Below are 22,740 nucleotides of genomic sequence, written 5' to 3'. Positions count from 1 at the left end.
GAACTTAAAGTTTTCTATGAAAATATGTTTTCGTTAAGAGAAAATTAGAGTTTGTAGAAAATTAAGAAAATTATAGAAAATTAAAGAAAAATTAGAAAATTAAAGTTTGTAGAATATTTTTTGTGTGTATATTGTAGCGCGCTATGTTCTTACTTTTTAAATCAATTATGACGCGAGCAACAATTGTTACAACCGAGAAAAAAATGTCTTAATATAGGAAGAGACAAAACGATCTCCAAGAGAGCCATTCAAGTTGATCGTTCCTAACGGTAAAATCACCGTCACCAAAATATGAAGGCTATTCGTGTATTCCGCGAGACGCCCGAGAGAACAATGCAGCTGTTGAGTAGAATATGCACGATTATTATAATGTAGTTGAAGAGAGAATCAGATATGACCTGATTATCGTCTACTGCATAACTATGCGTTAAGTACCATACAAACTTCTACCAAATGTTATCTACTAAAATATTATTCGTGAAATAAAATATCATTTGCGTAATGCAATACCTCACATAAAACAGACGAATTTATTAAATGCTATAATTATTATATGTATTACCTTCTCGAAATTAATTTATAGATTAACAAATTATAAGAATTAATGTAAAATTTTTAAAATGTAAAAATTAATCAAAATGAGAATAATCAATTTAAATAAAAATACTACGTTGATCGACGAGAACTCTTTTGACTTTTGTAATATTAAATGGATTGACATCCTACACAGTAATAATCTGAGTTCTATAATCGAATATTCAGACAGAGTAAATTCACAAAGATTAAAAGTACTCAAAGTGAACATTCGCGTAAAATAGCTTCTACCAATAGCTTCTACCGTTTAAAAATAATTAATTGACTGCACGGAACCGCTGATTTCTTTCTAAGCGAGTGACGGAGATTGATTTGGCATCGAAAGAGTTTCATTCCTTACAGAATTCCACGAACGTAACGAAGATAAATTTGCGTGTCTATGAGTTATGATTAAATGCAAGTTTTTTCATATTATTGAATAATATTTCAAAAACTAAACATAAGGTAACATCAGATTTTGCAAAACAATATCGTATACGCTTTATTCTGAAGTTTGATGAAGTAAGAAACACAATTAGAAGGGATCTGATTTAACAAAAGGTAAACGCTTCTAATTAAGATAATTATTCTAAAATTGCGTTGCTGCGTAATAATATAATCTTCTACTAAATCTATTTAACAAACTAATAATTAGACTTTAAATTAAATGGTTAGCTTTACATAACTTTAAATGAGTAGTACGCACATTGATTAAATAATTATTCACTTTACGCAGATTTTTTACAAACGGATATTATTTTTAATATACCTAGGCGAATATCAATCTAAAATATCTCTAACTCAATTATATAATTAAGAATTTCTTTCACAAAAAAATGCCCGTTTCTTTTTGTTCAAGAAGGAATGATCTCCCGTGTAAAAACTCAAAGGTTGCAGCGGCCACGTGCTGCGAGGTAGAGCTAGAAAATTGAAGTTACTGAGCGAAGAGTGCTTTTGGAGATTAACGGTTGGATTACTTCGAAATGGATTAGTTGCAATAAAGCCGATGTAGAAAATGGTATCATTTTGAAAAGCTTTTTATTCAATGAATTTACGATAAAGACAAAAAGGAGATTTTTGAAAGTTAATTAACAGGGTCATAAAAACGATAACAATGTAAAGAACAGAAAATCAATGTACCGCATGCATTATTAGTTAAGCTATTGTCGAGCGATAAAGCGCCTTCAATCGAGCTGCTTTTAAACGAAGATTTGCATTTTCCGAAATTTTCTGCGAGGGACAATGTAAAATAGAAAGCAGCCAATTATAACTCCATATTATAGCTTGAATATTTTGACAAAAGTATAGTTGTTAGCATAGGAGAATATTAAAAAGCACGATATTCGGATGTATCGATAAAAATAAAAAAAAGTTCAAGCGTTCTATTCGCTGAACATGCTAATTGTAATTTTCACTATTTTAGAAAGAAATGAAAAAACGAGTATGATTTTACTGACAAACTGATAGGCAATTAAAAATATTTTTACTGATTTGCATTGTTAATCAATATGTCCTATATCTGAACAAATAAATCTTATCAAAGGAATAAAAATATAATCTTTACAATAGGTATTTATTTTGGATCAATTAAACGTTTTACCAATCATATAAGCCATCATTTTTTTTACTTCAAACAATTTTTATCGACTGCCTAAGCGCAATCTTCGATGTTGAGTTATTTATGACACAAAGTCAACGTTTCAGTTTACGAGAACGTTTCCGCTGAAGTACTTCCTGATATCGCGAGCGCGGTTTTGGCCGCGGTAATTATTCGAATTTAATTAAAACTCGCGTTCGAAGTGAGCTGCACCGTGGTGAAGTCATTAATTAAATTTAGGGGAGAATCGCGCGCGGTACTTTACCGTTGTATATGTAGGTAGATATATGTACGACAGATACGGAAGAGATCGCCGTTATTGCAAGTTCACGAACTCGGTTATAACTTTCAATGAATTCAGTTTCTTTTAGCGGCGCCAGAATTTTCTTTTCGGATCCGTCTGTGTCTTACCAGTTTCATCTCTGCTTCTGATATGGACGCATGTCCCCCGGGAACTTCGCTCGTAATTCAAAAGTATAACATAATTCTGGAATAAAATAATATATTCTCACTAATAAAATAATAGGCAATTAATAAATGTATCGAAATTTGTTAGTTAGCTAAAAGATAAAATATAGCAAAATTTATAAAACTAGACCAGATTAATAATTTGTAATAGAATTAAATTGTGAACAAAATCGATTTGTAACTAATTCTAATTTCTTTCATTTCCAATATTTTTCCTCTGGATATGTAATATAAATTTAGAACTTTAATAAAATGTATTAATTAATCACAAAATTTATTTGCTCTTTACCAAAAATACATATTTCGAATAAGTTTAATTCAATTCCTAACTTTTCAACATATACAAACAATTCTTACATATCTCATATTTGTATCTTTTTCTGAAAAAAAAGTTTATGTTTCAACATTATACTTATCGTTATGGCATTTTTGAAAGTGATATCTTATCAACGCAGTTATTTAGATAGTGTCTAAAATCAATAATTTATGACTGCAGTAACATTATATAGTCCCGGATATAAATTAAAAACTTTAACGTTTAAAGAAGATGTTTATTTAAATTGTTACAGGAGCGATCTTTACCGAGGACCAGAAGGATAGCCCGTCGGAGTTGGCCTTCAAATACGCCATTTACAAAATCAACAAGGATAAGGCTCTTTTGGCGAACACGACATTGGTTTACGATATCCAATATGTGCCTAAAGACGATTCGTTCCGCACGTCTAAGAAAGGTAGGGAGCTAATCAACATGGCCTCGTAATTAAGTAACGAACAGTATTATCCTATAAAGATTAAATATATTATTTGAATAAGTATCATCTATCCTACATCTTCTTCGAGAGTCATATCTGTATCTCAAGTATAATCTTTATATCTTCATAAGAACATATCCATGCATCGCGATATTGATAAGGCACGAATCCATTATTTAATAAAAATTGAGTGCTTTCGAACACTTGTCTCTTAAGTACATTTAATAAATAAAAAAAATCGTTATTAATAATTAATAATATACGTTTCAATAGATTATAATATTACTGTTTGTAAGGATTCCAAATTATTGTAAAACGATTAAAACAAAATTGTAGTCATTAAAGAGTAAGACAATGGCAATTAGATAGAATGACAAAAGTTACAAGTAACTTCTTATAGCGTTAAATTATTGTTCATAAGTTGCATCTACAAGATACACGACAGCGATAATTTAGTAGGCGGTGACAATGACTGATAACGTGGTTAACTTTCAATTAATATAACATAGTTGACAGTTGCAACATTAATTTTAACGTAACAGCTTTAAAATATTACAGTAATTATGCTTATTTTTTAATCAGTTCGCTTTCAGTTTTTTGTAAATAACGTAATAAAAATACACTTTCAATTTTTTTATTGCAATTATATACCAATAAGAAATTCATCAATAATTTTTGAGAAAGTTGAATGAGTTAAGCATTATCTTTGGTGACACAATAATTGTATTCAGAAATTTATTCAATATACTGCATAATGTCATCGATTTGAATACATATGTATATAATAAAGCATTAATATTCAGATTTATATTCAAATGTTACATCAAAATAATACACATTCTAAAATAGTCAACTTAAAAATATCCAATTTTATTACTAGATAAACTTTGCACCTACAATTTTCAGTTACAGCACTAAAGAAAAAGCGTTAAAAAAAGTACGACTGATCCGACGTATCCTGTACACATGAAAGCCTATGATTGATATTTTGGCATGGCTTCGGTTGCGTCATATCCGCTTCAAAAAAATCATGTTCCTTTTTAAACGATTGCTTTGCGTCACAGAATGCTTATTCATCAAACTGTGTATTTAAAGATATGAAGATAAATTATTCGAAATGAAAAATTGGTTGACACTTAAAAATTAAAAACACACTGCTACAAGATAAGGATAAAAGAATATGAATAAAAATGTCGATAAATAAAGATTTCGATTGATGTTAGAAATATGTACGTACAGTAATTCAAATTGTTACGCGAAAAATTTGTTCTCTTTACTACTATTAAATTTTCATTCATTATTATTCGTTGACTTTCAAGTAACATACATATTTACAAGAATACTTCAATTGATGTAGAATTTAAAATGATGACCTAAATTCATGCTTTACGTACAGCACTAAGTGCAAGAGTATAATACAAATATAAATCAAAATGTATTTATAGTTCATACAATTTATAATATATAAAATACGGCATAGAAATCTACTTCGCCAGCGCGTGTAAGCTGTGGTGGTCATGAATAGTGACGCGATACCAGCTAAAATCAGCTAATTAATTAATTTAATCCCCATTTTAATATGATCAAAAGACCGGCGGTTAGAGCATGACGTGAATCTCCTGTCAGTGGGGACGCTTTTGACACGCGAGCTTAAAAGTTGGCAGGAAGCCTAGCGAAAGCAATTCAGTTAGCGGCCGGCTATAGCGTGAATTACAGCGCGAGGACGTCGCACGCGACATGATGTAGCTTCAGATTTATGTAAAATAACACGAAACCGGATCGACTCCGAGAGCCGAAACCATAACAATGTCTCTCGCGCAATCGCGAGCACGGCGGATAAATCTCCGGGCAACGAGCACGACCGGTTATGAATTCGCCACGGAGCAATGTCTCTTCGAAATGTGTTTTCTTACAAAATTCTACACCGCGTGGTAGAGATTCCACTTGTTTGGTTTATCCCAGCGACTCTCAAGTTACGCTACGTCGAAGACGATGAAGAAGCCGTTTTGTTGTCCGAAAGAAACATGATCACGGATTTAATAATAGTTAGATATTCCCAGTATGATTGAGGATGTGTACGATCGACGTTTAGCGAGGCGAAATTTTCTTCGTGTAAAGAAGATTCTGTGTAAGCTCGAAAGCCGGAGAACCGCTCTTATACACACGTACCGTGCGAATATAGCGCAACGATTAAACCCAAGCATTAAATCATATAACTATCCAGGGAGCACATAAAATTTTCTTCTTGAAGGGCGCGCCGGAAGATTCCTAACTCACTGAACGAGCGAGATAAAAAGGGTCACGGGCCCCTCTGTTTATGCCGCGAATTCTAAGTTCACTAAAATATATGTCAACACTTCGTTCATTCTTCTTTTTACAGAGCAGAACAATGAATGACTGCAACAAAACCTAGTATCCAAGACAAATATAAAAATAATGAACAGAAGTAATGAATAAAGACGTATAAAAATAATTTTTATAAAGTTGTGCTCAGAAAACAATTCACATCTCGGCTATATGAATAGCTAAATTTGAAATAACATGTAAATGAGAAGTGTATATTTTATGTACCAGCGCTTCTTTTTTTTTCAAAACACCGAGGGATCGTGCGGCCATTTACACCCTCTTAGGTTTTCCCAAGGGGAAAGTATTTGGCCATAAATGTGCCTATAGAATCCCATTATGCGTAACGAGAAGCCACGCACTTTATTCCTCCACGGCGCGCTTAAAATGATATCCACGGTTGGAAAGATTACTCCGCGCTTCCCTTCCGGCCGTTCTCACCGCTGCGTTTCCTCTTTCGCGGACGGGGGTTGAACCGTGTCGAACGGCGCAACTTTTCCAACTTTTCTTTTGTAAAACCGGCTCACCCCGCGATAAATCTCACCCGTGTATGCCGCCCGGGATAGGTGCCTGTATACATTTTCTCATTTCTGTGGATCTCCGCGCGAGTTTAATGTTGCGTATACGCCCGAATTCGGTTGACTCGCGCCTAATATGCCGTGATGCATTTCGCCTAAAAGTAATCGCGGCCGATGCTCACGCCGTTTGCATTTTCTACGCCTAATGTGTCCGCGCCCTGGATTTCTTCATGCGAAAATTTTCAGATGCATTGAAACTCTGCCGCGCGCAAAATCGACTGTGGCTGCAGGATCGGATATTTATGAAATCTAAATGAAGGAATTAAAACGCCGTTCTTCCTTGATGTATTTAACGACTAAAAAATATATTTTCTTTTCAAAGAAAAAAAACACAACTTTTTTTAATCCTACTATTCTTTTCATTTTACGGTATGTTAAAATTGTAGAATATTGAAATTATGAAGTAGGAAGTTCTCGCGTGTAATCAGTTTTATCGAACGAGAGAGAGTGTTTTCATCAAATATAGAGAAGTTACATTTTAGAGAACCCCAACGCGGCTTCCTTCTGTTATTCTTTAGAAAATTGTTACGTAAGGTTCTTTATTTTCCGCACTGTTATGTCGGGGCTCTCCGGGACGAGGAACGAGGAACAAAGTCTCGATGGGAAATTGAATTCGCGGCGAAACACTCAACTCAAGAAAATCCTCTATGAATTTCTGAAGGCATCTAGTACGGATTACAAAAGTATTGTGACATCTCACAGAAGAATGAAATCATATGCGGGTCGATTGTTGAGGCAATTACAAAAGAGCGCAATATTGCTGTATCCCTGGCAATAATAAAGATAAAGACTAAACTGTTTATTTTCTTCTTCCATAGTACACTATAATCTATAAAAATAAAATACATTGAACACAACTAAATAAATCAATTTTATTACTACCTTTATTTTAATTAAAGTATACTTTTATTCATTTTGTTTCAATAGAGATTTAATTGGATAAAAAGTATAAAAAGAGGTAGAGAGGCATTTAAATTGCAAGAGCAATTAAAAAAATTCAACTTATCTTTATGTAATTTGAAATCGTTAAAATTATAAAATTGACATGTCATCGAATATCGAATAGTTAATAACAAAAAGTTTCAAAGTAAAAGTTACTTTCGCTATGTTGAGAAGAGTTTACTTTTCTCTAACACCACAGATACACGGCACAATTTTCGTTTCACGTTCTCGCGGTATGAAGACAAAAGTAAGTTACTCGGTGATAAAAAGTGTATAGCTCTTTATTAATTTCCGTCATGCCCCAAAATAAGTATTGTCGATTCCCGGGCTCCCGTAGAAACTGGGACTTCGTACAAATTTCCTTTCAAGTTTACGTCGTAGGTGTAATTTCGCTCGGATCACCGCGAAAGTAGAAAACAAAGGAAGATAGAAATCGGAAGAGATCTAAACCAGGGAAATTGATTGGATAACTTTAAGGAGCAGCGACCCGGACCACCGAGGCGGAACACTTTAATGGGAGGTTCCGTTTACGAGAGCTACGGCCAGAAATGGCGTGCAGCTAACCAAATGACGAAGCGATTATTTTGCTGGATTTTATTTTTCAGTGTCTACGGAGAAACTCCCCTCGCACATTGCACTCGTAATCCTAATAGACAATCTCATCCCACCTGTCCCGCCTCTCCATTCCCCTAACGACTTTGCGATAGCTTTTTGAAAGAGATTTGCAGCTCGTCATTGTCAGTCGGTTTAATCCTGATAATTCGAACTGCCATATCTCTATGTGAGAAAGTTTCGCGAGCGCACAGTTGCTTATGCAACTTTTAATAGAACTAACGAGATAGAACGTTTACCGGATCATCCTTCAACCGCATTACAACGATGATCATAGGAAGTATACCGCAATTACGTGGCGTTTGCATTAATTAGGTTTTTATATTTCAAAAAAGCGGAATATATACACAGTTGAAAATTTCTAAAATTAGATTAAACTTGCCGCTGGCAAAAAAAGAGCGAAAGATTTTATATAGGAAGGAAGTTTATATGTAAATTAACCTTTCAGATCTGATATTAAAATCTGATGTTATATAACAAGACAAGAAAAAATACATTTATTTCGTTCTATTAGTTGCGTAAAAAGATAACGCTGAGATAATCCCCGTTTTGTTTAAAAATATTTGTATTATTGTTTCAAGTAATTCATACAGTACGAAAATTTGTGCTCCGTTAACTTCAAATAAAACTGATTGTTCGAAGTGATTTAACGAAGCATTTTATAGGAATTAAGGAAGAGCATATCTTCAAGACGACATGTAGCAATATCAACATCTTAATTGCGATAATTCGCGAAATTGTGATCGCACGGTGCATTATATTAAGCTCATAAAAGTCATGAGAATTTAAAGCTCCGACGAAGTACTTTGTGCGGAAACTGTCGCACTCATTACCGCAAAACGGATAAGCGGCAGTTCGTTAAACGAAACTGCGATATCGCAACGAGATGGCGATTCTTACTTACTTTTCGACTTAATCAACGACGGAGAAGCACAATGAGAACGTTCAGCGACGACAACAAAATGTGCATTCCATGAAATGGCACGTTATACGTTTGCGCTTTTTACGAATCATCTCGGCAATTTAATCAGGTGAATAAAAGTATCATACGTGATAACAAGAGTTTTGGAGCGAAGTAGCTGACAATCTCAAGCCAAGTGAGCGTATAAGTTCTAGCTTGTTCCGATCAATCTCTACGTCAGTGAATTATTTTCAAAAATTGTTCCGACTTATAAAGCATTTTTAAAGCAATTTTTACTTTTGCCGTTAGCACGATAATTTTCGATATTTCTGGCGATAGTTTTAGCTTTGTTCCAATCAATCTCTACGCGAATGAATCATTTTCAAAAGTTCCGCCTTATAAACATTTTTAAAGCAAGTTTTACTTTTGCCTTCAGCTCGACGGAAATGTGTCGTGCTGATAATTTTCGATACTTCTGGCGATATACAGCAAGTAATATCCTTTGTTACCAAGTAATCGCCTCAGAAAGCTTTACATCAAAAGCAGATTAATAGAATGCAAAAATGGATCGCAAAAGTAGACTATAAACCTATTATCAACGTATTTCTGAACAATAATGCCACGGTAGATTTTTCTTACGTAAAAGAACAATTGAGAACAATCATAAATTAATCAGAATCGTTGGTATCCTTTCTCAAAGTATTTCATTACAGTTACTGGATCTATTCCTTTTAACAAAGGAAACGACGAATCTATTATATTGCTTATTTTCTGAGTAATATTACGTTTATGCTGCTGCACAAGAATTATTTCAATTATTACTTTCTTGAACTTATATTCTTCTTAATCAATTATTACGCAAGTCGATCTGATATTTTTTAATAATAAATAGAATATTAGAAGATATTGTAATTATCACAAATATTACTGAATAAATAAAATAGACAAAAAACGCACAAAGAGTTAATTTCGTGAGAACAAACATTAATACGATGCGATGTGCGTGAAATGTAGTGCCGCGGGTCATAATTTCCGCAATGAAAACAAAGAAACACTTGTAAATAATTCAAGATAGCGCCATAAAACTCAGCTAGCGAGAATTCTCAGAAAGAGTAGCAGTACTGCCGAACTTATCCATCCTTCAATTCAACTCTCCCTTACAAGCGTGCCAGGAATAATTTGCGATGTAAGGAAAAATAAAGCCGTAGTCCGGAGGGCTTTCCCTTTAAGGATAATGGATAAGAAAACTGAGCCGTTAAAGGAATGTATCAATTCACCGTCTGCTGACCGGAGAACGCATATATATCGAAAGATCGTAAATCTTATATAATATATTACATTTATCTTCGATAAAGTTATCCAATAACATACTAATATTATTATACAATATACTTTTTGTATGTACTTTAATCCTGTTTCTGCATTCAGCTTTCACTGGCTCTATTAATCTATTTTCATTACGGTATTGATATTTTTGAAATAAATAAACACATGACGTAAACAATGCAACGAGTTATTATCGATTTTATTTGTCAATGTATTGGTTATTGGGCAACCTATATCTATTATATTTTTTTCAGTTGACTACTTTAATAAAAATCACTTTTACGTTTTAGTTTTATAGTTTAGTAAACTTAATAATTAGTTTCACACAAAAATTGATAGAATGTGAATAAAAATTCTCGTTTGCAGTTGCTTTGTATTTCAATTCTCCCGTAAATTAAAACTCAAAAAAAATTATTGCAATTTGTCATAATGTTTAATCTACTTCACTATATTTAATGTCTCTTATACATTTAAATTACTAATAAGGGGAAGGCCAGGTTAGTATATCACGAATCCTGATCCTAATTTTTTTGATGAAACTAGAAGCAAAATAAAGATACATATACTATCCGAGCGTTTGATTAAATAAGCCTTAGTTTTTGAGTAAGAATTTTCGAAAAATAAATTTTTAAATAATAATATTCAATATTTAATAATAAAAAGCGATATATTTCTTTCATTCAACATCGGTTATAATAATGCTTGGGGAAAAATACAAATTTTTATGCAAAAAAAGTCGTACATTACAATATCAGTAATAAAAAAATGAAAAAAAATGAAAATATGTATTTAAAAAAAATTGCAACATTCAGGGAATAAACATAAACTCCCGGATTGGAAAGTAAGCCCTTTACTCACCGAGCTATACCGATGTTAAATGAGAGAAATATATCGCTTTTTATTATTAAATATTGAATATTATTATTTAAAAATTGATTTTTCAAAAATTCTTACTTGAAAACTAAGGCCCATTCAATCAAATGTTTGGACACTATATTTTTATTTTGCCTCTAGTTTCATCAAAAAAATTGGGATCAGGATCCATGATATATTGACCTGGCCTTCTTCTTGTAAAACTTTTATGTCATTTTAATTGAATTTAAGAAAGGGAACATCTCAGAGTACATTATTATTAACTTTTCTAAAATATTCTAGAGTTTTGAAATAGCAATCTATTATGTAAGATTATGGAAGAACAGTAGCGAGAACCAAAAGAGTGTGTCGTCAATTTACCGCAGCTTTTCGCTGATACAGGGCTTCCAAGTGCGCTTCATCTAGAAATATGAAATTGATATGTCAGAGCCAGTCTCCGTTCTCCAATCTCCGTTTTAGCACGCCCTCGTGCCCCCATTGACATCTTCCTCGCTCATCTTACAGTATATATTGTCGTATTTATTTTTAATGCGCTACTGAAATACTTTGGAAAACACACTCTTGTCCACTGACGAATTTTTAATTGTATGAATTTATAAAGAATATACGCGTTTTTTAATATTTTATTTAAAAAACGATCAAAATGCCGTTTCCTGGTAAAATTTCCGGTAAAATTTCGCACGTGCAATTAATCTTCATGAGTAAAATGTATAAATATAGATGAATTTAATATAAAAAATATTATATACGTCGGTTACAGATTTTGATATTAAATTGCTCAAGTTACTTTAATTTTTATTGCAGCCTGCAAGCAATTATCCAGATCGGTACAAGGCATCTTCGGGCCATCTGACCCACTTTTAGGTGCTCACATACAAAGTATATGTGAAGCACTGGACGTTCCTCATCTTGAAGCGCGGGTCGATTTCGAGCCCACTTTCAAGGAGTTCAGCATTAATTTATATCCCGCACAAGATCATCTTAACAAAGCGTTCAAGGACCTTATTTCCTTTCTAAACTGGACCAGAGTGGCTATTATCTATGAAGAGGATTATGGTAAGTGGAGAACAATAAAACTGTCGCAGTATAATCCTTCGAATCCGCGCAAACTCCGCGTATATCATTCAACGCGTCTTAGCGAGAATATTTTTGTACGAGTCGGTCCTCGCATTAATATATACATTTTTCAATCTTATTTTCAATATAATGCTAAATTTCTACATATCGCGCAGCAATCGACTTCAGATAATTCAGACACGTTGTGCAGGATTAATTAATACATTACACATTTTCTCCGAGAGTAATAAGAATGATTCTAATGGAACGCGATATATGCACTGGACCGCGAGCACGGACATGCGAACATTCCCACGCACGACATCCGAGCTAAAAGATTTCCCGACCGCACGGAACTCATTTTGCCGCGACCAGCGGGCATTGTATAACAGCAACAACGTGGAAATTACTGCATGGATATATATGCGAAAGAGGCGATCTTGTTAGCACCGTCGACGCGTTCGTTACGCAGACGCCGTTTTATTATATTTTATTTTATTTCATTTTATTTTATTTTTTTTTGGTTTCTCCGCAGTGTCGACGATGCGTCTCTATGCAAATAGAACGTCGGAATCAGGCGCCGGAAGTGGAGTCCCGCGCGCCGTCCAAAAATGTCGACCTGTCACTCGCACGCGGAAGTACCGCACGCGTTTACATACGACGACGTAAACTCGCGACGAGACCGCGCTCACGAGATTGCTCTCTGTCGCTCCCTCGCCACTTTTTGCCGTCAACTTAATCCCCCTTGGTCGCGGCACCCCCGCGGTTCCTCTTGGCGCCTATATTTTCATTCCGCGACGGGCTGGCACCATCCGCGGCGACTCATCGAAATTCCGACGCGGCGTTGACGTATAATATCCACGCCGAAGTCACTCGCCATTTCCATTCTTTCCGAATCGCATTAGTATATTTTAACTATCGCCGTCCATACAGAGAAAATGTATGAGTTCGCCCGCCATCTCTTCCGTCCATATCCGTCTATCCGGGAAGATAGCATTTGCATTTATTTGCCTCGGTGGAAAAAGATCGCGGTCACATCGTCGTAGTAAAGTAATTATTTAAAGCATCGCGATTTGCATTATCAGAATTCGGAAATAAAAAATAGAATTTCTTTCTATTTACGGTTAGATTGTCGTTTTATTGCTATTGTATTCAAGAAAATTTAAATTTTAAGTGTTCTCATCCACGTATATGTATATCAAGAAAAATTGGAAAAATGCAAATAGTTTGTGATTCATTAACTCTCTCTCTTTTTAATATTTTAAGAATGAGAATAAATGACGGATATCGCGAATCTACCATATACATTTGGGAAACGAGTCCTCTTCCTCATAGTTCTTGCGAGGGGGAAAAAGTGGGAGGTCTCCGACCTTATCTTCCCTAAATTGCCGCTCTTGATTGGACGATGTAACGTGGCGTATAACAGGAGCACGAAGTAGAACGTTGCCGTTAGCGATAAAACGGAGAGGAAACGGAAAGAGCGCTTTTTTGCGCAAGCCCCCTCCTACCCCTCTCGATGTCTATAGCCGGTCATAAATTCACGACGAGGGGATGGGACAAGGCGTTTCAAAATTCCCCGTCGTAAAAGCGACGCGCGTCGAAAGCCGTCGCGACTATAACTCGCTCGGAGAAATGTAACATCCTCGCGGCTCGGTATCGCCTAAATATTCATCAGTCGAGAAAATCCGCGTCTCACGAGTTCGTTAAAACTTGGACATGCAATGATAGTCGCTCACTTAAACGTCGTTAAACGTTAAGTAGCGTCGACGTCTATCGGGAATGGCGCGAATTTGCCTGCAGTTTCAGTAAACGCGGTGATTTGTAAATTTTGGAACGATAATTGTAGTTTAATAAGTTTAATTAGCGAGCTTCTGGTATAATGAGAATCACTCCGAGATTTTGAATAAACCTCTCGAGCACTTTGCAAATTTGGCAAGCCCCCTGGTCTCGCTCGTTGTCATTTAGTTATTCATAGCCGGAGAAACGCCTAGTTTCGTAGTTCGTTAAAACTTTACCGAGTGTGAAAAGTTTCGTTTTTCGGCGTAAAATAATAATGAATAGTTTAACGTGACGACGAGACGCTCGTGCCAACGTGCGTAATTTCGGGGCAGAACGTTACATGTGCAATATAGCGCGATACGTGAAACTGTTGAAGTCGCTTTTAATTTTGAATAATTAATTATCGCTTTGGCCGCGAGCAAGCAATGAGCACAGCTGCGCATTCATTTAGATTTGCGCCCACTGTTTCCTAATAAAAGTTTAATTGTTAAACTTAATATTGCTACTCATTATAAAAGGAACTCTTAAATTTGATAAAATTTTTCAAAATTTTTTTAACAGATTATATATATATAGGTTTTATATATAAATTTGTTAGTTTCGTTTTAAAATTTTCTACTCATTCATGAGTGATTTCAAACAATTTATAGATTTGAGTCTTTAATAATAATGGCAGCATATGTGAGAATATTATATTTTTTCACGTTTAAGAATTTATAGAAAAAAGTACTTTACACTATTTGTATTGGAAAATTGTGTCTATGACTTCAACGAGGTCAAGAGATCTCACACATAAACGCGATCGTCAAAATGATAGAATGATAAAACAAAACTAGTATACATTTTTCTTGAATTCTTTTCTGCCTTTTCCCCCTGCGTGCAATAGTCATAAATTCCCAGATATAACACTCTGTGTGTAGCTGCTGCTATCTACTAAGTTAATTTTGTAAATCAGACTACCCCGCGTAATCTTCCTACTTTCCCTTTCACGCATTTCTTGGTCGGGTATGATGCTCGCTTTTATATACAAGTTACTCTAAGAGAATCTCGATCTTCATTATAACCCTTTATTATCTCAGGTATTTCCGCTCCTTCACTCAAAATTGTTTGCATAAATTCAATTTAATAAACTTAATTTAAATACACGGAAATTAATAATTTTGTTATTTAAACTGCATTTCAAGAGTCTCGTAAAGCTTGTTTTACTCTTTCAATCGCTTATAATAAGCAAGTTATTAGTGTTGGAAAATTGTTAGAGAACCTGGTTCAACACTCCGGAAAAATCAACGCCAACTTAATCAAAGAAACTGTCATTGAAATTAAGTTCTCGAGTCTAAGGGCATCTTGTATACAAGCGAAGAAGAAGTATGCGAGCGGCCGTAATTGCTCGATTTGTTCCAAAAGTGAAGTTTACCATTTTTCATTTTTACATTTTGCGCCAGCTCTCTCCCCTACAGACTACGCTCGTTAACGCGCCAGAAAATTTATCTTCCGCTTCCCTTTCGTCGTCCTTCAGCTGTTTATCGATCCCTTTCTTGTCGTCGCTCTATTCGTCACGATCATTACGGGAGGAGTAATTAGCGAGCTCAAAGTTGGCGGGCACCGATCTGGATGTCCGAGAAGTCTCTTTCAGAAATACAGAAAAGTGGGAGTGCACCGAGAATCTTGCGACTTTATCAGATTTGTATCCTCGAGTAAAGTCCGAAGAAGGTTTGCCGCTTGAAAATTGAAAGCGTCTAATGTGCTGAATACATTAAGTCGACGTGATAACACTTTTCACTCGTCCTTCAACTTCTATTTTATAAAGACATAAATTACTACAATCGGTCAAAGTACTTTATCAAGTAAATTACTCAAACGCTATATCGTGATTAATATTCCTTTTTTTTTTCTCTATAATTGAAACGAGAAGATAAAGACAAGACTCACTCAAACTGCGATTATAAAGTTAATCGACGTCGGTGAATTTGACGCCGGGGCAATAAATGTGGCGAACGTAACCGCATACGTATGTAACGAATTCCGTGCACGCGACAGAAATCTCGAGTCGGCAGTGCAACTTAAGAAGTAGTCGAAGAACAATTGGATGGAAGTAAATTGTGAAAGTCGTGATGTCCTTTTAGCTACATCTGCGCAAACGTCCCTTAACGCTGTAAAAGTAGTTATGAAAAGTTCGCTATCAGAGTCACGCTCTTGATAGTTGAGTACCGCAAATCTCGTTGTAAATCAAATTAACAACTTCCTCGTTCCACATCGTTCTTTCGCCACAATTGCGGCAAACGATGAATCTGTTTTACAACTCATCCAGTTCTTGTCATACAAGAATCCATTTTTACTATTCTTATACGTTACGTCTGAATCCCCATATCCGTAAAAATAACCCGTATCATTTCCACAAGAACGTAGATGTTGGTCAGATTACAACATACGAGTGGAGGATTGCAGAGGGTTTCTATTTTCATTCCGCGGAAAATCGGTTATTTTATTTATTACGTTTCGCGAAGATGTTCTCGAATATTTATACCATTGTTTCACAGCACCCATTCATTTCTCGCTAACAACATACAATACATTTGTGAATAATAAACCTATTATAACAACCTATTTATTTTCATTATTGTTAAAATAATTAACGAATGAAAACGAATAAAAGTATCGATTTTAGAAATAATTAAAACGTTTCATTATTCTAACTCATGAAAAGGTTCTTTCACGCTTTTCAATAAATGATATAAAAGCGACATAAATCGTGAGTTCATATAAGTATAAGTACAACTGTAACAGGCAACGTCAATCAACTTGAAATACCTCGTTGACGTAACGTCACTTTAAATGCTGAAGGAAAATATTAAAAAAAAAAATAACAAGCTCACAATGGTGAAACTTGGCATCACAGCCGAGAGGGCCAATTTGCCGCGAAAAAAATATCTCTCTTCTGTTTTGCAGGGCTATTCAAACTCCAGGATCTCGTAAAATCCCCGCCATCCGTGAGAACTGAAATGTACATTCGTCAGGCGGGTCCTACATCCTACAGGCAGGGCCTGCGGGAGGTCAGGCACAAAGAAATCTTCAAACTGATTGTCGACACAGATCCGGCGCACATGCAGCAATTCTTCCGAGCGGTGAGTCTTATGACGATTCGGTATTTGACAATCGTTTCACGAAGTCTGAACGTTTAGATATATTATATCGATCTTTCATGTACACGAAAAATATCGTTATTTGTTTATACATTAATCATTTTTGTATCATGTTAAAACTACATTTTTCAAAAGACATAATACGAACGATACGAATAATACGTTCCCCCTTTTTTCACACCGCTTAGTCTCTCGCATAATAAATCTGACAAGCTTTATATAGATGGATATCATATATTTTTTCAATAAAGTACCAAATATTGTAAAAGAATAGCAGACCATGCAAACGTAAATTATAAAAATTTACCGACACCATTATTTAAGAATTCAATCATTTCTCATTCTTGCCAAATATCAGTTAACAAATGAAAAATCTCTGCTAAATTTATTTTATTATAGTCATAACTTGTTCTATAATTTAGTTTTGCAGCTCTTTTTACATTTTGTTAATCTCCCCTTTTTTTTTGCAAAATTTGAACATGTATCTATTTCTGTATCTATTTACTATATAACATAACATGTATCTATTATACATATAACATGTATCTATTTATTATATAAATACGAAAAATGTCAAGAAATGTCTCTGAAATAAACAGAAGTAACGTGTGTTAACAAAATGTTCATAAAAATTTGTTTTACAAAAGGGAAAATATTAACATTTCATCAATGAGAAACCCTTCTTCCATTAGCACTTATTTGAAAGAGGAGAAGAAATTCTCGCAGAAAACTGTCGATCGATACAGCGAGCGTGAGTGATGCAGTTTTAGGTGCACACATGGATCGTGAATAATCGTTCCCTTTGAGCGAGACATTTTAGTTTAATATTTATTCAAAATTTTTAGATATTGTTAGAATCGTTAGAATCGCATTGAAAATAATGCGAGTGAAAAAAAAACAGCTAATGGTCGTGTAGATGGAAAACATGTTGTTTACCGGATAAAATAAAAAAAGGGAAAGCAGAAACAGAGATCTATACACGCGCGAGTTGCATCGCAGCCCATAAATAACTGTTCAAAATGCAAAGGGACTTGGTACTTGGAAATTAAAAGGACTTTTGTAATTAGGATTAATGGCGACTGCACGTTGCAGTTTTTCCTTCCGAAGCAACTCTTCTTGCTGCTTTGTAGCTGTCGATTTGAAATAAAAATGCTGAAAGAAGAGTAGTTAAAAAAAAAAACGTTTTCAAAGCATATCTTAAAGCACTTTACAATACGCGTATTTCGCAAAGTGTAGTAGATTTGAATTTTAAAGTAATCTCTTGTATTTGAATTATCCGCTGGATTATTTAATAATGGATGGAGCGTCTTTCGAGAATTTTTTGTGCAATATTTGAGTTATATATACAGAAAATATAATATTCACAGTAATATAATACTCACAGTTATATAATACTCGCGACGGTAATAAAAATTATAATATCATGAAAATATCTAATAAACCGCTGAAACAAATTACTTTTAAATGCTTTGCAAATAATAAATAAATAATGCATGCATTAATTCGTGCTAAGGCAAAAAGAAGCTTCATCATATTTAAAAAATAATTTACGTTGATTGAATGTCTTTTGCATTGCATAATTCATTTCTTTATCGATTTAGAATACGGATACGTATTCTAAATCGCAATAAATTTTTAATTATATGTTGTTGATTATTAAATTCGCAATGACAATGGTTTTGCAATATTTAACCACCTATTTGTGAACAGACAACGCAAATCAGCAAATCGTGAAATTAAATTGCACGAATTGTCAGTGGTAACGAAACAAACGGTGAAAATAACTCATGAAAATCGCATGCTATTTTTGCATTCGCTTGGAATGATAAAAGCGCGCTCGATGTTTTTCCACAATTCCCGACACTTTTTGGAAATGTTGCTGCGTGCGCGGCCGACAAATAGAAAAATCTGCATAATCGGACGGGTGATCAGCATGCCGGAAATACACGCCTCGATTGTTCACGCGTTATCGGCTCGTTTCTCAGTTATGTAGATAATGTTTTTAAAAAACGTTGCGAAACGTTTATTCATTATAACTTAGGACACATCGATACCGTGAGAAAAATCGCGGCGTGCCGTAATTTATGTACATAACGAACATGGGATGACAGCGCATAAATTATTCAGTGTTTAATTTACGATGAATTGTGCAATATAAATACGAAATAAAATTATGGCCACGTCTGGTCGGTCCTGCATAATGTATGTAATGTAATTATATGCAGCTCACGTATAAATACTGCTGACGTGAAAAGGTACAGAATGTTAGAACAAAATTTATTGCGATAAATTAACTAGCCCATAATTAGCAAAGTGTGTAAAGTAAACGAGAGTAATCTTCTGTGTGTGCGATAGAAAACTGCGCTATCATAAACGATGAGGCAATTACAAGGTTGTCACAATTGTGGACAGATATAAAACGAGAAGTAAAACGATTGTGCATTATTGAAAAGTACTTAGGTCCAGGAAATGTGAAAAAACTCGCTCGCAATCTAAAGATTAAGGCTGTAAATACATTGTGGGGGGTAAGAGAGACTAGATTTCGTTCATCTCCCACCTTGTCAGCGGCACTCCGGGAAGCAATCTTGCCTCAGATGCGGTCGAAGCAAGCCCGTTATTTGCATGTTGCGTCCCACGGGAATTTCCAAGGATAACCCTCGACCGGTCGAGTAATCAAAAAACGTCCATGCTTTCATGCAACGGTTCTCTCGTATATCCTTTTAACCTCGCGCGCCCGCTTCGTCCCATCCGCTTTTCCTTTCCACGAAGAGGTTTTTCCGGGAAGATCCGCGCAAGACCTCTTTTATCTGACTCGCTTCCATCTCAGCTCGATCGATCTATACATACATGACCGTGGCCTTACCGCGAAAAATGAAAAACGATGAATTATATCGGACTACAAAGGACGCAATATCAATATCCTTGGATAGTGAAATAACGACACGCGGTATAATATTTGTCTTGCAAATGTTCATACCGGAATATATACGCAGGATAACGCGGAATGTACATAAAGCATCTATACCTGAGACGAGAGCCAACATGAAACCACATTGTCAAAAAGTATTGGTACATCGAACCTATATTCGGAATAAAACATGAGAATATATAACTTATACTTTTCATCGTGATATGCATTAATGGCACGATCAAGCTTAATTGATATCAACTGTGTGAAATCCTCTAAATATAATTTTCCTTTTAATTTGTTACAGATATTGCAACTGCAAATGAATGACTACAGATACCACTACATGTTCACAACTTTCGTAAGTACATCTTCATATTCAGCTTTGATCAAAGACGAGAGCAGAACACGTTTAAGCTGTGCACGTTAAAAGCTGTTAAACTTAATATTCTTGGCTAAATTAAACTTTTCTGTAACAATATTGAGATTATTTTATTTTTATATTCCATGATATTATCATCATCCTCTCAAGAAAATTGCGACGGTAAAATACATAAAAATATTGCAAATGAATTGGATTACTACTTTTTCTTGATAATTTCTTTATCAATATTCTCATATTAATATAATTACGGTTAAAATTACATTTCATTTCGAAACTCATTTCAATCAATGTTTAAATATTACATTAATGTATTGCAATGGGTAATTGATGAATCTATCGAACATATAATGTTCATTGTTTAATTAAGTGTATTATCATAGGGAGAATCGTTAACGGGCCGTTGATCATAAATTCACCATAATGGCACTCGCAGATATTTCAGTCAACATTCATCGGGGCACGCGATATCGCATAATACCGTTTAAGAAATAAGAAAAGAAGTGCCTCTTGCAGACGCGTATAGGAGTGCATGTAGACGAGACTCCTCTATTTTGCAGTGTACCATTCATGATTCATCATCTTCGTAACCGGCATATCTCGCATTTCTGCGCCGACCTGCGCTTCTCTTTGTACATTTCGTGCAGCTTATTATGTGTATTACCACATACTGAGGTACAGACGGCGATAGGAATTAGACCTCCAACGGATGAGCGAGACGGCGCGTATCGGCTCGGGTATTCCTCTGACGTATAGCCACAGAAAGTTCGGCTTCGTGTCGCCACGCGTTTCTCTCCTCTCGTCCGGCACGCTCCTCTCTGGCATATCGTCACTGCCACCCACGTCTTTTGAGCCGCACCACCATCTGAATTCCAATCCATCGTCGTCCTATATTCGGCGGAAATTTCTGTCTTAAATGAAGCTAACGGCGCGTACAAACCCCGCGGCTGGCGTAGCCGAAGTTATGACGTGCAAATGCAAGCTTATACAGCCCGTGTATATTCGCTGAAGGACAGAGAACTGGTACGTTCTTGCTTGATGCATTTGCGCTCGTACATGCATATATGCGCGTGCATTCCGTACATGCGTACATGCACACGCGCGACATGTCTCTCGCAAATGTCTTCCCTCGAATTTTGCGGCTCGTAATAACGACAGACCTGTTCGCGAAATTATACTGGCCGATACCGGGATTTTTTTTTCTGCAAATACGTTCAGATTAATCGATGACAGTAACGCAGATTGTTTACATCTTCAAAATGACTTCAGCAATACGCTCGATTTGACAGGCTTTCATTAATCAGTCCCTAATTCCAGGAAACATACCTAATTCGTAACACTAACAAATGCAAGCGCCTGTACAATAGAACATGCAAAATAGCAAACGTTGATACTATTACATTCCGGCATTTAGATAGTTTATTAGTCAGAGATCGATGTATATTAGCAACAAGATAATTATGGTACGGAAACTCATATCACGAATGCGTTTATCGTTGATCAAATATCGATTGCACTATATTCCATTAGGCAATAACATCGGACTCACGTGTGTTTGTGTGAAAAGGCATATATACGTATGTACCTAATTGTGAAACAATACGGCATGTCCAGAAGCAGTAGAGTTATGTGCAGAGTTCATCTTACGATCGATTATTGATTAGCGATTGCTTTATATTATCGGAAATCTAACAAATCTATCTAATGGAGATAACGTATCTTCTCTATATTTATATCGTAAAATTAATTATTCTCAGAAAGCTTAATAAAATTTGGTTATAATTTCGTGGTCAACTTAAAGCAAATAATTATCTATATAGAGATACGAACGAGTTAATCGGATCCATAATTACAGGCTGTTTTACGTTGATATTAATATTTTGAAACAATGTACTATACAAGTGCTATAACAACGATAGAGTAGTTAATGTGTATAGTAATTATCATAACATCAATATCCTCTTTCTCTGTAAAATCAAAATATGAGCTTGGTAAAGTCAAACTGATCTCAAAATATGCTTTTAAAGGGTATTCCGACCAATAATCAAATTTAATGAAATAAAAAAACGTAAGCTTCGTTATACGATCACTAAATATACGCGTGCGATCTCGTAAAAAAATTGAATGCACCCCCGGGATGTAAATTTTCATTAGACACGTACAAGGAGTAGGTGTATCCGCGCGTTTCTAAATGAATCATTTTCAAAGAATGTTACATAACTTTGTCCCGGCGATAAACAGTCGCAGCGATGCCGCGATTCAAGAGGGTAGATCGGATACGCAGCGAAGTGACGTGGGGTTAAAGGGAAGAGTAAGCGGCAATGAAACGAACGAAAGAGAAGAAATCGTCTAAGAACGGAAAAAGAGCTTTATCTACCACGACCGGCCTTGTTATGCAGCCGCGCAGTTGTCGGTGAATGACCCTCTGTGGAGAAGTCGCGTTATTTACTTTAACGATCTGCGTCGCGAACGATGCATCACCGTATAATTATAAATCATACTCCCCCCCC

At 35.3% G+C, this 22,740-nt stretch overlaps 2 protein-coding genes across 3 annotated transcripts in view; both read left to right on the top strand.

The window, feature by feature from the left end:
* LOC105448530 (glutamate-gated chloride channel subunit beta-like) overlaps window positions 1-22,740 on the top strand; it is a 547,315-nt gene that overhangs the window by 215,810 nt on the left and 308,765 nt on the right. The gene's annotated exons all lie outside the window — the stretch shown is intronic.
* Window positions 1-22,740, top strand: part of LOC105448418 (glutamate receptor ionotropic, kainate 2) — a 196,344-nt gene that overhangs the window by 137,461 nt on the left and 36,143 nt on the right. For both annotated transcript variants that reach the window (XM_011686946.1, XM_011686945.1), the window contains exons 3-6: window positions 3,208-3,369; window positions 11,770-12,021; window positions 16,747-16,922; window positions 20,156-20,209. In XM_011686946.1, coding sequence (XP_011685248.1) covers window positions 3,208-3,369; window positions 11,770-12,021; window positions 16,747-16,922; window positions 20,156-20,209 — 644 coding nt within the window. The remainder of the gene's footprint in view (window positions 1-3,207; window positions 3,370-11,769; window positions 12,022-16,746; window positions 16,923-20,155; window positions 20,210-22,740) is intronic.

This window comes from Wasmannia auropunctata, unplaced genomic scaffold (assembly GCF_000956235.1).
Source record: "Wasmannia auropunctata unplaced genomic scaffold, wasmannia.A_1.0 LD336085.1, whole genome shotgun sequence".
Lineage (NCBI taxonomy): Eukaryota > Metazoa > Arthropoda > Insecta > Hymenoptera > Formicidae > Wasmannia > Wasmannia auropunctata.
The sequence above is the reverse complement of the archived record's forward strand: the minus strand, read 5'-3'. Positions and strand labels throughout refer to the sequence as shown.